Raw genomic sequence first — 16,739 nt, 5'->3', positions numbered from 1 at the left:
CATTTTCTCTACTTTGTCCCAAAGAATACCATTAACTATATGAAGTACGGAGAATATTCTCAATACTTGAACTTAGAACTACATGTTCTTTTAGGATTCTTGTTCTTGTAAAAAAGTAAATACTTTTGTGCAGAAAAGTAACTTCTAGGCTAGGTTATCTACCTAAGGGATGCTTTGGTCATTTCTTTTAGTTATTAAAGTCAAAATCTTATAGTGGCAGTTAAAAATCTAGTTAATCCTTTTCCTAGATTTAAATCTTTTATAGATTAGTTTTTTCTTTTAGTCTTAAATTAATTTTTTTTTTCATTTTTGTAGATATTTTAGTGTCCAGTTAAGTAGGTTTGTTTGAGAAATGTGACAAAGTAAGGAATACAATTTTATCTCTTGGCGAATATAATTATGTACTCCTAAGCAGGGTAATGATATAAAGACATATTAATTGATATTTTCTAAAATAATCATACATTTAAAAATATATGTTGTAGCAGATATGAGAACACATTGTTTTGGCAGTGCTAATAGGGTAAATAAATTATGTCTATGCAGCATACCAAGAGCCAATATCCTTTTGCTTTTTCCAATTAATATTTGTTAATATTTTGGCCAGGAGACAGCTGAATTCATTTTATCTAACTTTATATTCTCTTAATTTTTTAAAATCTCTATATGTAAAAATCATATCTGACAATTTTAGCACTCACTGTCAGATTCTTAAGAAATAAAATTGTTCTTCAAACTTGGCTTAACAGACTTAGAGACAAAAGGATTGCTGCAGTACTTTGAAATTTAGACAGATACTGCATCATCAGAGTTATATAACCTGGGAAAAGCTCTTTACATTATTCTCCTTTGGCCAATATTTTGAGCAGAGTGGGGAATGGTCTTCATAAGTAAGATTTTATTACCCATAAAACTTTTTTGAACTTGGAAGCCTCTAGTCTACAAACTGGAGAATTTTTTTTATTTATTTCAAAAATATTTGTTATTTGTATTGTTGACCAAAGGGATGTTGCCTCTTTAAAGGTTAGATTCAATAAAAATTCCATCTAGTTTTATGTACCAGAAAAGTGTATGTTCAGTTCTACAGTGGTTTGTAGAGCTTATATATATACATATATATATAAAATTTCTGTAGCATGGAAATTAAATGGACTTTTTATTAAATCTGGCCATATTTACCTGATAGTTTTGAAATTTTAGTAAATTGTAGCCATATATGATAGTATTTACATACAAAGTGACAAAAGTAACTCAATTGGTTTTTGCATTATCTGATGTTAGTTTAGTAATACTTTCTTGTAAAACTAGTAAGATAGCCTGTAAGTTTTCAGTTTCCAATTTTTATATATGATCAATACTCCTCCTTTTTAGTCCCTGATTCATAGTAACCTTTTGAGTTAAGTTTTGAAAATTAGGAGTGACATTTCAGAAAATTTACTCTTTAATATTATCAGGATGTGTTGTGGTTTCCCTCCCCTCCCCTTACCATGCCCTTCCCTTTTCCCCATAATGAAAAGCATTAACATTTACTCCAAATTACTTTTACCTGGTATAAAATTCTGTATTAGTCAGCAAAAATAATCGTTTCCTGCACAATTAAAGTAACTTAGGTGAAGTATAGTTTTATATAGTGGTAGGTCTGAATCCATTTTTCTTTAACTGTGTTGTTGTTATAGGAATTTGCTCGCACTGATACATCGAATGATAGAGTTTGTTGTACGTGAAGGACCAATGTTTGAAGCCATGATTATGAATAGAGAAATCAACAATCCTATGTTCAGGTATGTGTGTGTTACTTTTATGTTACCACCATCTTTGGCTGTTTAATCTTTGAAATTTAAGTTTCAAATATATATTTTTAAAATAGGAAAAGGGAGATTTCAGTAGGTAGGAGAATAAGATATATTTGCTATTTTTGTGTTTGGTACAAATGAGTGAATTAAGCAGATTGATCATGTCACAACTAAATGATAAAACTTAAGAATTTCTATCATGTGGCTGTTTTGTCTCAGAGCTGGGGTTCTTGACTTTCATTGTATTACTGACCCATCTATTGATGTAAGGAGGCTTATTTGTATCTCTGAATATTTGCAAATGTATAAAACAAAATACATAGGAACTAATTACACTGAAATATAATTACCAGAATAAATAAAATTCACATACTCCTGCTAAAGAACCTTAGACTTAGCAATGCGTTATAACAGGATAAATATCTCTGACTTGGTTTTTCAAAGGAGGGAACAAAATAGTGAATCCTCTCCATATTAGCTTGAAACAGCCTTCAGAGGAGAAAAATTGGCAAGTATTTCTTGGGAGGCACTGTGGTTTACTTGAAAAAATGTTGGCTATGAGTTTTAGCACTCTCTTAGTACTTGTGTGGCCTTGGTCAATTTTGGTGACATATTGGAAATTAATTTCATCATATAAAAAGAGTAGAATTAAATGATCCCTCAGCACTCTTCTGGCTTCCTATTCATAATCCTACAGCTCTTTGATTCCTATAAATCAAAAAATATATAAATTTTTTGCTTCAATATTATTTTATTTTTCCAAATACATGCAAACATAATTTTCAACATTAATTTTTGTGAAATTTTTGAGTTCCATATTTTTTTGCCAGACAGCAAGCAGTCTGGCATAGGTTATCCATGTACAATCCTTTTAATTAAACATTTCTATATTTTTTCATGTCATACAAGAAAAATCGGGTCAAAAAGGAAAAAAAAAACATGAGGAAACAAAACAAAAAATATGAAAATAGTATGCTTTCATTCAGTCTCCACAATTCTCTCTCTGAGTGCAATTGGCATTTTCCATCCCAAGTCTATTGGAATTGTCTTGGATCACTGCATTGCTGAGAAGAGCTAACTCTGTCATAGTTGATCACATATAATCATGCAGTTTAACTCTGTACAATTAAACTGAATTTTTAAAGATCAAACTTAAATGGATAACAGTGGCCAGATAAGGGATTACATGTTGCTGAGATGCTTTCAATAGCTTGATTTATTCCATCAGATTTAGTTTAAAATGAATGTTTGAGAATAGGGTGAGTTATAAGGCTAAATTAAAAGTTATTCCTCTGGGAAGAATGCATTTATGTATATGATGACTGTGTCAGTTGATGGTAAGATAATGAGATCAGACCAGAGGAAGAAAATTATTTCTTTGGCCTTCAGTATCAGGTCTTATTTATGCTATCTTTTCATTTTCAGTAGCTAAATGAAATTTCTCTGAGTTGCACAAACATTCATTTGGAAAAAATAGTCAAATCATTCAGAAATGTAAACTGTATTTGTTGGTTTTTTTTAGGTTTTTGTTTGAAAATCAGACTCCAGCCCATGTTTACTATAGATGGAAGCTTTATTCAATTCTACAGGCAAGTAGAACCAATTTCTGCTTTAGATTTGACTACATATGTAAAAGTAGGTATTTAATTGTCCTATAATTTTGCTGATTTTTAGGGAGATGCTCCAACTAAGTGGAGAACAGAAGATTTTCGTATGTTCAAAAATGGATCTTTTTGGAGGCCACCACCATTAAATCCATACCTGCATGGGATGTCAGAAGAGCAAGAAACTGAAGCTTTTGTTGAGGAACCTAGCAAGAAAGGAGCACTTAAAGAAGAGTAAGCTTCTCTCCCTCTCTCCTTTTCAGTCTTGGCATATTTCTGCCACCCCAAACAAGAATATTGTTACCTTAAAAAAATTGTGGTATTTTAATTTGAGGCTCCAGGAAAAAAGAAGAAAAATAACTACCCATTACTTCACCTCCACCCTTTTACCCAACCAAGAACTAAGTAATGCTTGTCATTATCCTCTACTGTCTCATCAATTCAGTATATTTTCTTTGAGTATACTACAGCTCCATGGAAAGAGTATAGGTTTTAATAAAATGCTTTTAATAAAATGCTTTTATTTAGAAATACATTTATCAGGTAATATCATTCTTCACATTTTTACTAGAATTTGTGTTGTGGAGGTGTTAAAATACTTAGGTGATGAAATATGAGATGATGCCATCCAAGTAACTTTTTAGTGCTTACAAGTATGACTAAATTATATGAAAGTATTTGACATTTGGAAGTCAAAGAAATGATCATTTAGTAAGTACCTCCTATGAGCCCAGCATTGTGTTAAGTGTTAGGGGATGTAAAGAGAAGAAAAAACAATCCCAACCCTCAAGAATTTTGTACCCCAGTGGTATCCACAGTATTTACAATTTGCAAAAATATTATTTCAGGCAGAGAGATAAATTGGAAGAAATCTTACGTGGATTAACGCCTCGGAAAAATGATATTGGTGATGCAATGGTTTTCTGTCTTAATAATGCTGAAGCTGCTGAAGAAATAGTGGATTGTATTACTGAGTCCCTCTCCATCTTGAAAACACCACTGCCTAAAAAGGTATGTAGATATTTTTCTTAAGCTTTTAAATAGATGGTGAATTCGAAATGACTTTATGTCAGATCTGAATTCTTCCTAGCTCTTTATTAATGAAGTATTTTGTGATTAGAGAGGTTATGTTTTGCTCTTTGAATTTATTTTTCCTAAGAAAACCATTTGAGGTTTTCCATACTTATAAAAATTACAAATGGGGAGTTTTTAATCTTTTACATTTTTGATTCGAAAACCATATTCTTTGAAATTTAGACATATTTGCATTTCTGCTAAAGAAATAATTCTGGTAAGTATGTTTTTATATTGATGACATGTTACTTGAAGGTAAGCATGATTATCTTTATCATTCCTTGTCACTGTATCATGGAAGAAGCATCATGTCATGTTCTAGATTTGTTGTTGGCTTTATGGTCATAATTGTGCTTCATTCTTATTATTTATTTTATAGATTGCCAGATTATATTTGGTTTCTGATGTATTATATAACTCTTCAGCAAAAGTTGCCAATGCTTCATATTATAGAAAATTGTAAGTATAGTATTTTATAACTGTAACTATAAAATAAAAGATATGAACTTAATTCAATTGGGGCTCTACAAAAGGTATATTTTAAATAACCAAAAAATTTTTTAACCCCAATCCATGCTAAAAAAAAAAATAATAATAATAATTAAAATTTCATAAATATGGAATTGGAAACATTTATGGCATTATTTTGGAAAATACCATTGCTCTGGCACTTATTCTGGATTTAATTGGTCATAATCTTTCCTAGTCTGTAAGGCTTTTAGACCATTAAGACTTAAGACCGTTGTAATCATAAGTTACAATTAAATAAGTCTTTTAGATTTTGTTTTTGTGACTTCTATTTTCCTTATTGGTGGGATCTTAGGATTGGGAGCTATACTAAACAGCTGATCTTCTGGTCCAACCACCTGATTTTACTCATAAGGAAACTTCAGACTGAGACTGGGCTATCTAGAATTCTATTAGCCCCAAATCCACTGTCCTCTCATTATTCCACTCTTTTAATCTCCTTTTCCCACCAAATCAGATAGGCAGGTTTCAGAAATATTTTCCTATTTTTCTTATGAAAATGAAACTTCTGTTTTTAAAAAACGATTTTTTAAAATTTAGGCTAATTATGTTCTTTGTAAAATTGTCTGGGAACATTGCTTCCTTGGGACTGAAACAGTGTTTAGTTACTAATTTTAATTCACTTTCTTGAATTAAAGAATTGAGATGTGCTTGTAAAATTTTGTGATATAGTAGAAAGAGCGTTGAAATAAAAATCAAAATATTTGTATCTAGATCTGAATTTCCAACTTTCTGAAATGTGTGACTTTCAGCCTATAATTTTAACTCTCTAAGTCTCAGTTTCTTTATTTGTAAAATGGGGGTAATAAAAATTGTCTGCAATTGTGTTCTGGAAGAGCATGTTTCACTGAATCATTTGACTTGAATGGTGGGAATCAAAGGAGTAATGTCTGTGCAAAGGCTTCATAAGCTAAAATTTGGTATTAAGGAGATGATACTTTGGCAGAAATTCAAAATATTACTAGTCTTATAAAGTTACACAATTGTTGCTTTTATATTTTAACAACTAATTCTTGGATTTTAAGTATTTAAGAACAGGGATGAGTATTCATTAACAAGGATGGAGAAACGATTGTGTTTTATGATAGTTTACATTAAGAGTTTTATTATTTGAATTACAGTTTTGAAACAAAATTATGTCAGATATTTTCGGACCTCAATGCCACCTACCGTACAATTCAAGGCCACTTACAATCCGAAAACTTCAAGGTATGTTTTATATTTCATTGCATTTTTTAAAGTTTCAGCTGTTTTGATAAAACTTTTAAAAACTGAACATCTCATAATATATTTTTTAGTATTCTTATGCCATTTTTTGTGGTAAAAAATAATTAAAAGTACATTCATTGCCTAACTGCCTATTTGTTCTTAAATGTTTGTTTCTTGAGCAAAAAACCTATATCCTCTACCATTACATATCCCAAACATTCACTAAATTTTACTAATTTTAATTTAGTGAAATTTGTCACTGTAGCGTATGTAGCACAGTGGTATAAGGGTAAAAGAAATAAAATGAGTGGGACTAGGAATTAGGAAAATATAGGTTCATATCTTACCTCTAGATACTCTATAGATGCTTATTAGGCTGTATAACCTAGGCAAGTCACTAACCTCCTTTTTTATCTGTAAAATGGAGATATTAGCCGCTTATCTGACAGCATTATGAAAAATTAGAGAAAATAAACTTGCAAACCTTAAAGTTCTATAAAGCTGTTAATGATGAGATATTATGTCCTTCAATTATACATGACAGCTTTAAGGAAAAGCAGTACAAGATAGTTTTTAATGCTTCATAGAAAATAACATCTTTAAGAAAATTTGTTGACGGGAAATGACTTGGGATCTTGTTTAGTGGTGATCTTAGGAGATCCATATTGATAGAATTTATCATATTTCCATTTTTAGTGAAGTGATTTGTAATGAAATAAACTCTGCCAGACTTGTCTCCTTTTGATACTTAAATACCAGCTTATTTTTTTATTTTCTTGACAACTGACTAATGGTTTCCTCTTGTTTTTTAAGCAACGAGTAATGACCTGCTTCAGAGCATGGGAAGATTGGGCAATTTATCCAGAACCATTTTTGATCAAATTACAAAATATATTTTTGGGACTTGTAAATATTATTGAAGAAAAAGAAACAGAGGTAGGTGTCATCAGTTGTCTTTCTTTTGGGGAATAGGATAAATTATAGTACAATACCATGTAATAGAGGTTGTAAAGGGATAGTTAAGTAATAATGTTAAAACAAAAGCTTTTCACACTGGACTTCTTTGATTCATACTATTTCCTCATGACTTCTTTGAAGGGGTGTGTGTGTGTGTATGTGTTGTCTTGTATTGATAAGTGTGATGTTATATTCATAAAGTACATCTCACGGATTTTACAACTTTTCTGGTGTGTTAGTGTGCTCACTGGGCAGTAATTATATAAGCAGGAGGAAGAGACTTACTTGGCTAAGATAAAAGTGACAAAGCTAGAATGAACCAGAGGCAGTCAAGGAGTTATAAGATAGCTGTTCTTGTTTTTATTTGTGCAAAGTGTGTGTTTTACATAAAACTTCACAGTCATAATTTTAGCCCTGGAAACCACCCTGGAGCTCATATAGTGGCAACAGTAGGAATGATTGAAAGTAGCTAATAATTTGAAATAGTGAATACATTGACCTCATGAATCATTCATCCAATAGGCATTTATAACTAAGATTCTAGGCACTGTTAAACATGTGAACATTTTTAATATAGCCATGAAACATAGGCATGTGAAAAGATAGCATGTTAATATATTTCTTTATTATGAAGCCCTAGGTACCAAATAACTGGTACATATAAGAAGTACTTCAGGGAAGGGAATGCTTAGTTGGACCTTGAAGAATAAAAACAATTCATTTGCTTTTGGTGGGTTAGCACTTAGATTTAACAATGAGGTCAATACCATATTGTTTGTGAATGCATATGTTGCTGTAATAATCAAGACTATACATACTTAAACTGATGAATTTATAATTTGAACAGCATTATAATTGACTTTAATTGAGCAAAACAAGCTGTTTTAATGAGACCATCTATGACATTTTATTTTCTCTGAAAAATAATTGCCAATTCAGCTTAAAAGTCATGCACAAAAAAGTTTGCTATGCTGTTTTTTTTTCTGTTCATTTTGTCAGTAGGCTAAATCTTATTTCTGTATACTCTTTATCAGTTAATTTAACAAATTTTTATTAATTACCTACTGCGTGCATAATACTGTATTAATTTCTGGAGATTAAAAAAGAAAAAGAAAGAAAATGAGTATTTACCCTCAGGAGTATGTATTTTAGTGAAATAGTAAACTATAAACCATAGACCAATCCTAAATGGTGGTAGTTAGCATCAATATCTCAATAGTACTAACTTTTTAATGATTTTGGGAAAGTTGTAAATGCCTAAACAGCAGCTTATAAGAAATACAGGAAGACGTTAATTGTGTGTTTCTGTAGGAAGTACCAGATGATCTCGATGGTGCTCCCATTGAGGAGGAGCTTGATGGTGCGCCCTTGGAAGATGTGGATGGAATTCCTATTGATGCCACTCCCATTGATGATCTTGATGGAGTCCCCATAAAGTCACTTGATGATGATCTCGATGGTGTGCCTTGTAAGTTGGTTTTTGTGTGGCGAGAAGAAAACAGATCGTGTAAAATTAAAAGCTTTTTTAAAAATTCTTTTAGATGAAAATAATGAAAAATAACCCATGGAATTTTGTGGTGAAAATGTTTTTATTTTATATGGATTTGTGTTTCTTTTTTTAAAGCATGGATATTGAGAAGTAAATGAATTATAGGAATTAAAAGTGTATGTGGGGGGGAGGGGTGTACATTTTACTCTGAGAGGAAATTGTGGCTTGTTGAGTATTGAATGATTGGGCCTGCTGCCTGGGTGGACAAAAGGGAAATGCAGGATTTAGACCCAGAGGGAGAGGTCCCCGAGTCCAGCTTTCTTATTTGGTAGGGAGGGATCTTAGGCCCTTGTAAGATGCAGAGCAGGTGGCTGGAGAGGGATTCAGTCAGACCTTGTTCCTCCTCTTCCCTCTTGGAAAAAGTGCTGAATTCTTGAATAGTTTGTATATTGTATGCCTCTGAAGCATGCATGCTTGTGTCTCCCCATCCTAGTCCAATAACCAAGTCCTGGTCTTAATACTTCTCATGTTTGGGCAGCATCTGACACGCACTCCCTTCTGAAAATTCTCTGGTCTCTGGATCTTTGTAACCTTAGGTCTTATATAGTGTTTGACTTGCTGAGCCTTCAGTTTTGCAAATAATTTTTACATATATTTTCTCATGTGATTACCTTCTAACACAAGTTTGCAATAACAGCTTGCATTTATATAGTACCTACTATGTTCCAGGCATTCAACACTAAATAGTTTACAATTATTATCTCATGGGGTTTTCATAACTGCCCTGGAAGGTCAGTGTGATGATTGTTCTCTTATTTATAGTTTAGGAAATGCAAGACAAGTGAGATTAATTAACTTGCCTTGCAAATGACCTTGCTGTAGGACAAACACCTACTAAATATCTGAGGCCAGATTGGTCTTATGACTCCAGGCCTGACGTCTGCTCACTTTGCCACCCAATTGTGGGATGGATGTCATGTCATTCCCTGTTTGTACATGACGGAATTGTACACTAAGTCAGTAGAGTCGGTGGGGATGGAGAATATTTTCAGAAATGAATGTTTTTATCAGAATAAAATATCAATAAACCATGATATAAACAGTTTTTAAAAAATCATTGATGAGCAGTTATAGATACTTTTTTTTTGTTTTTTGTTTTTTTTTAATATTATTCTCAGTTAGCTTCTCACCTAATAGCATGGTTCTTTGCCTTAACAGTGGATACCTCTGAAGACTCAAAAAAGAATGAGCCCATTTTTAAAGTGGCCCCATCCAAATGGGAAGCTGTAGATGAATCGGAATTGGAAGCACAGGGTAAGCAGGATGCTAATTGTTAAGCTTTTTTCCCCCAAGTAAAAAATACCTAGCGTTTATGACACATTTTATAGATGTCATCTTATTGTGCATGGGAAAGAGCAGAAGTAGCCCCTGTTCTGTTTATGTAGCAGATGTTTAGAATCAGAAACCGCATAGGACCAGTGAAGTTCCAGGTAGACCAGTAAATGCTCCCTCTCTAATTTTAGGCCCTTGTTTAGGGCTGTTGTGTGACATAATTGGAATGAAAAATCAGAGAACACAATCACAGGATGTGGGAGCCGATTTCAAATTCATTCTTGCCTCTAGGAATTAGAAAGTTGGAGGAAATGAGTCTTCTGCTCTTGATGACATTTCTCCTGATTCCTATCCTTCGATTCACTTTGTGAATGTCTCAAGCCTAGGATGTTCTTATGATATGTACATATAGGTGTCAAAAAAGTGCTTATAGTGTGTCCACAGGAATATATGGAGTTTCTGATCAAACAAGCAATCTTCAATACAAGCATGAGAATATTAGTCACTTAGTTAATTCAGATAGAAATGCAATGTAAGTTTGAATAAAGAAATAAACTTACATATTCCCATGAGGAATGGAATGCATGTAACACAAAGAAATGGCTGTTAATACCATACAGATAAAAACTTGTGTAATGCAAATCACCAGCTCTAATTCTGGAACTCAGCTATGTTTCTGCAATAATGCTAATTTACCTTATGGAATTACATCCTTTTTTTCCTTTATTCAGCGGTAACAACATCTAAGTGGGAGTTATTTGACCAGCATGAAGAATCAGAAGAAGAAGAAAATCAAAAGTAAGAATCTAGGATCTTAATGTGCTCAGTTTCTGTTGTGGCTGCCCTTTTTTTCATCAAGGGGTGTGCTCAAAAGAATAGTGAAGAGGGGGGAAAAACTGGCAACGGGATCAGGTTCAGATCCTCAGTTATTTTCCCAACACATGAGGAGCTTTTGGCTTCTAGTTTTAGTGCCTCTCATTTCAATGAGCTTTTTAGTTCTGTGGTGTATTTTGTTTTCTCACATCAAGTTATGAATCTCACTTTGTAGTTAAATATGTTAATTGATCAGTGGCATTTCTTTCAGATCTCTGTCATCAAATATTGAATTGGGTTCCATGGAAAGTGATTTTTAAAGAGGTAGAGGGAATAGTAATATTCTCCATGTTATATGGGACACATTCTGAAAACAGAACCTAGAGAAACACTACATCTAAACATGAACTCAAGGGTATACATTTAAATACTTCATAGGATTTTCAAGAAAATTATTAGAAGTAGCACTTTTCACAGATCTGTGGCAGTGTAGCCCAAAACAGCAAGTTATATTTCCTGAAGGAGGATTATAAAATGCAGATTACTAAAATTTCATACCCAAGAGATAAATATAAAAAATACTTAAAGCTAGGAGGACTGGAAGCATTAAATGGCATGAAAATATTATAATTTTACTTTGAAATAAAATAAAGATCTCTTTTAAAATGAGAAACTTTTTTAAAATGAGATCTTGAACAAGGGTCAGTCAAGTTGAAATATGAGTGTGTGCATTGCAGTTTCAAAGTATGGAGAAATACTAAAAAGGAATGTTGTTTGGGGTTTTTTAGGAAATGTGATAATAGTCACTTTTGTGAAAATCAAATTTTGCATGATTATAATTTTCTTCTTATGAGAGATGATTTTTCCAAAATTATGGGTATAGCATGCTGATCAAAATAACCAACTACATGGAATAACATTCCTAGAATAAGGATATGCTCTTGACAGATAACATTTTTTATCACAAGCATGCTGACACACTTGCGTGGTAGATTTTTGTCTTTTTTTTTTTTTTTTTTTAAGCGGGAGAGAAGCTTTTATTTAATATTGTTTTGTAAAACATGAAACTAATATCCATTAAGTCATTTTAATGTATATATAATTTTGTTATTCTGAACCATTAACCTAGTTAATGTGTTTGAGGTTTGAGTGTGTAAACAAGTTTAAATTGACGAGTAAGAAGAGATTTTAGTGACTGGTTGTTTTTGGTAAGAAATCAAAATCACATTTATTTTAAAATTTAATAATTAGAAAAATAATTGTGATTATGAAACTGGATTTGAAGATAATGACACCAAAATTTAAATGAACAATATTTTAAAATATTTTTTGAATCATCCTAATCTGTTCTAAAACCTTTCTTTAAATATATAATTTCTTTAAAAAATATAATTACCTATTCAATTCAGATGAAAAGAGTTCAGGGATTTTTTATAGGCCAATTTAAGTTGTAAGGGCCTGGTAAAATAAATATTTGCAGATAACTTCCTGGAGTATGAAAGACAGGAATTTTTATTACCTTTTTGTTTTCCTGTTGTATTTAGTATTCTCAATAAATAGCTCTTGAATTTCTTTGCTACACTACTGCACTCTAGTGGCTGACGCTAGAATGGCATTTTAATAATTGGAGATGGGGTAATGGTTATTGTAGCACTGAGAAAGAAACTTAATTGTAGATGGAAAGTTGGAACTTTAAATTTAAAATTTACTTGCTTTGTATTATATACATATTGTTTTTGGAGCTAATTGAATTTGAGCTTCAACAGTGCTTCAAAAGTAGGAAAGTAAGATTACAATAGAACTAGTAAACAGTTTTGTTGCTGGTATGAACTTTATAGGTTTTCAAAAATCAAAACATTACTAAAATGACTTATAATCTGTTTTGAGTTTATGTCCCATATACATAATCATTATTTACTTCTAAAATTCATTTAAAATAACTAAAATATAAGATTTTTTTTTTTTTTGCTTTTGGGAGGGGAAAAAAAGGTCTTTTACTTCTACTGCCGTCTTCTTCCCTCTTTGTAGTGAATGGAAGGGAATAGTATGAAAAAGTCTGGAGCCAGCTCTTGTGTGGGGGCCTATTTAGGCCTTTTCCTAAGGAAGATTATTTTGTTGGGAAAGTATGAAGGATGGAATTTTAAGGGGAAACTGGAATCAGGGACTTAACTAAGGAGGCTTTTAATGTAATCTAGTTGAGATGTGATGAAAGTCTGAAATAGTGGTTGTAGTGTTAGAAGAGGAGGCAGATGTGGGAGGGAGATTGTGAAGGTAGAATTTGAAAGGACTTGGCAGCTGATTTGGATATTATGGGGAATAAGGTGAGGGAGCTTGAAGAGTGAAACATGATTCAGGTTTCAAACCTGCGTGACTAGCTGTGTGTAAACTTTGTGAAGTAGGTTGGAAACATTTTGTGTATAAAGGTACGGGGACTTTTTATACTCAAGAAAAATAATTTACCCGGCCACCTACCCTTTTAAGATGCAAACTCTGGATTATAAAATAGGATAGATTAGATTTCTTTATTACTGCTTTGATATTAATTGATGCTTACTTTAGGTTATAGTTTATTTCAAAGTTGTTTTTTAAAGCATATTAATCTCTGGAAAGTATTAAGTATTTGTTTTGATGACTGTTCTTGCCTTTTTGTGTATCCTCAGCACTAAACACAGTGCTGGTACATAATAAATGCTTGTTAAGTTGACTCAAATAAGCATATATTAAAGGAATTATACCTGTTCATAATAAAGACTAGAATAGTAATATGTTTCTTGATCCCTTATTCCATTTGGCCATTATCTGTAGACTCCACTGCTATCGCCAGAAGATTGATTATTTAAGGCAGTGATGAGGGTGATTATTTAAGGCAGTGATGAGGGTGATAACTTTCTAGAGATATAAGTAATACTGATAGTTTGTGTAGATCAACATTTTGTATGCAGTGATTTTTGAAAATTTAATATTATTACTGTGACTTATAGATTATGTGAAATTAATGTTTATAAATTCCCAATGAACAATTAGTGTACAAAGAACATTTGGATACATTATCCATTTGATTCAGTAGTTTTGCAAAGAATATAGGGGAGGGTTACACAACAAAACAAAAGCAATACGTGATGAAATATGATTTTTGTTATTTATTGGATTCAAAAGTTTTTTCAGAAAACTTTTCATAGAGAACATCTGAAGTTTTATAGTCAATAAGAATATTATGTGTTCATCTCCTCTGCCCAGAGTTCTCTAGAATGCAAAAAATAAAAAACTTTACACAATGGAAATGTCATCAATTTAATAAACATTTGTTGAGCCTTTGCTACTTATACAGGATGCTTAATATTAGGGGAGAGAGTCACTTCTTTCAGAGAGTTTGTTTTATTGGAACAACACAGAAATAGCATGTTTTGAGGGTAGGAGTGGAGAAGGGCACAGATGTAAACAGATACAGAGGGAGAAAGGGATCTCTCTTAAATGGAGAATTTGGCTTTGAAAGATAGCATAGTGCAAAGGCAAAAAGAGACACATACAGAAGCAAGGAGACTGATTGGAAGAAGAGGAAAAGACCCAAGGAAAGAGAGAAACTGAGTCAGGAAAGAAGGGAGCCCCCAGAGTAAACAGTGGCACACCTTTGCATTTGCTAACGTCTTCAACTTATTCCCAAAGTCAAGAAGAAGAGAGTGAAGATGAGGAAGATACTCAGAGCTCCAAATCTGAAGAACATCATTTGTATTCCAATCCCATCAAAGAAGAGATGACGGAGTCCAAATCCTCTATTAAATATTCAGAAATGAGTGAAGAAAAACGAGCTAAGCTTCGAGAAATTGAGGTCAGTATTGGTGTGGAATATGAAAATGTAATAAAACTCATTAAAAAGAAATGGGTCATTTGGGTTGTAAAGACTAGATGGTTCCTTATTCTGGGTGATTTCTGTGAGATAGATGAGATGTTAGAGCCCAGAGTCATCCCTCCATCTTGTTCAACCTATGAACTAGGAGAAAAGAACTTCTGTCTGTCTCCCTCTTTTTTTTTTTTTAACAGCATGCAAACAGCATGGGGATGTTGTTATATTTGGGATTCTGGTTGGTAATTGAATGTGTTAGATTGAGTAAAAAGGACTTGTGCTGGACTGTAAAAGAACAGGGAAATTGAACCCAGGTTCAGATTGTAGCTTTGCAACAGTAATCCTTCTTGTATAACTTTGATTAGTAGCTTTACCTTTCTGAGCCTCAGTTTCCTTCTCTAGAGAATAAACAAGCTGGATACGTTTGTCTCTATAAATCTAAAAAGATTCATAAGGAATTAAGAAAATTAAGAAAAAAGATTCTCTAAGAAATTCTTTTCTTGGAGAAAATTTGTTTTGTTCTTTTTTACTTATTTTTTCCTGCCAGAAATAAAAGTAGGATATTTTATTGTGGAGAGTCCTCCTGAATTTCTACCCTCAGATTGTGGCAAAAGCTTCCAAGGAGTTTACCATTTATAGTGAAGCAGTAATGGAATCTTAATACTTGAAAGAATACAGTTGAGGACTTTAAGTTTCTTATGTACTTTGCTTTTACATTATACCTTTCATTTGTGTTAATCTCACAATGTTATGGCTGTTAATAACAGCCATTGCTGTTATTAGGTTATTAGAAGATTTTTCCCACCCATTTCTCATACACAGTCAATTCAGAAACCACTAATAACATTTTATTTTGAATTGTACAATATCAGTAGGGTGTAAACTTTGGGTGGAGAAAGTAATGATTTCCAGAGTTAATAAATTCATGTGGTTTCTCTATAGTATATGAGGAAGTTCATAATATTTAACATTGCAGAAATGGCAAATTCTTCATCTTTTCTCTGAAAAGTGTGACTTTAAGTCATACACATGTATTCTAAATTCCCACATAACTTACAAGTACATTTTTAAATACCATTTCAGGGGGGGTTTCTTTTCTCTTTTTAAAGATACCTTTTAACATTCACCCTTGCAAAACTTTTTTCCCTCCCTTCTCCAACCCCTCCCCTAGACGTACATTTTTAAATACCATTTCTGGGGGGTTTCTTTTCTCTTTTTAAAACTGTTTTTTCCCTCCCTTCTCCCACCCCTCCCCTAGACAGCAAATTTCCAGGTCCTTGCCAATACCAACATTTTTGCACACATGGCTTTTTTTTTTGGGGGGGGGGCGCTATTTTTGATGGAAATAATTCTTTAGTGCTTAGTGTTTTTCTTTGTTACCTTAAGCAGAGGATCCTGACTAACTTACTCTTTTTTGGGGATGACTTTGGTGCTTTTATTACTTTGTTAGATATTGCTTAGTCATCTGGCTTCTGCCTGTCAGATGAGGTTCTGTCACTTCTGGGAGTGCCTGTTGTCTTGCCTTCCATTTAGATGGTTGCTTCTGATTGTTTTGAACTGGGAACAAAAGCATAAAATCAAAGCATTTTAGTGCTAGAAAGAACTTCATAAATCATCCAGTAGAATGTGAACTCTGTGAGGTTAGAAACTATGATATCTTAATTCCCCACACAAAAATTAGAGAACCTTGTGCACCTTGAAGTCAATGGACTCAATGGCAAATCAAGGGCTAGAATACAACACACATCATTGGGTTCTCCTTCAGGACCCTTTTACATTTTCCCCCCTCAAATTTGAGTCTTCCGTGAATTGAACTGATTGCTTACTTCAGGAGACCAGAATATTAATCTTGGAACAGATTGGATTAAAAACTTCATGTTGAATCAGTAACCCACTTAAGTAGAAGGGGACTCAGTGGGCTGTCTTACCAGCTCAGGGTTTTTAGGGAATGCACATGATAGTGGATTTTAGATGTTAGGAATATATCTGTCCAAATAAAATCTTAAGATAGTTTAAAAACAGAATTTTAAATAAGAACAGGTGTTGAAGCTACTAAGGACCTATGGTATTAAATTTTTTTTTTTTTTTTAAGTCATGTT

The 16,739-nt window shown here is 32.7% G+C and overlaps 1 protein-coding gene across 4 annotated transcripts in view; it reads left to right on the top strand.

Moving 5' to 3' along the window:
• The window catches only part of U2SURP (U2 snRNP associated SURP domain containing), an 87,696-nt gene that overhangs the window by 35,165 nt on the left and 35,792 nt on the right, over window positions 1–16,739 (top strand). For all 4 annotated transcript variants that reach the window (XM_023500789.2, XM_012546539.2, XM_012546538.3 and 1 more), the window contains 11 exons: window positions 1,677–1,781; window positions 3,316–3,382; window positions 3,468–3,631; window positions 4,246–4,408; window positions 4,851–4,930; window positions 6,121–6,208; window positions 7,022–7,144; window positions 8,477–8,633; window positions 9,873–9,968; window positions 10,718–10,784; window positions 14,463–14,625. In XM_023500789.2, coding sequence (XP_023356557.1) covers window positions 1,677–1,781; window positions 3,316–3,382; window positions 3,468–3,631; window positions 4,246–4,408; window positions 4,851–4,930; window positions 6,121–6,208; window positions 7,022–7,144; window positions 8,477–8,633; window positions 9,873–9,968; window positions 10,718–10,784; window positions 14,463–14,625 — 1,273 coding nt within the window. The remainder of the gene's footprint in view (window positions 1–1,676; window positions 1,782–3,315; window positions 3,383–3,467; window positions 3,632–4,245; window positions 4,409–4,850; window positions 4,931–6,120; window positions 6,209–7,021; window positions 7,145–8,476; window positions 8,634–9,872; window positions 9,969–10,717; window positions 10,785–14,462; window positions 14,626–16,739) is intronic.

The sequence above is a fragment of the Sarcophilus harrisii genome, chromosome 3 (genome assembly GCF_902635505.1).
Source record: "Sarcophilus harrisii chromosome 3, mSarHar1.11, whole genome shotgun sequence".
Lineage (NCBI taxonomy): Eukaryota > Metazoa > Chordata > Mammalia > Dasyuromorphia > Dasyuridae > Sarcophilus > Sarcophilus harrisii.
Note: the sequence above shows the minus strand (reverse complement) of the source record. Positions and strands in the feature narration are given on the sequence as shown.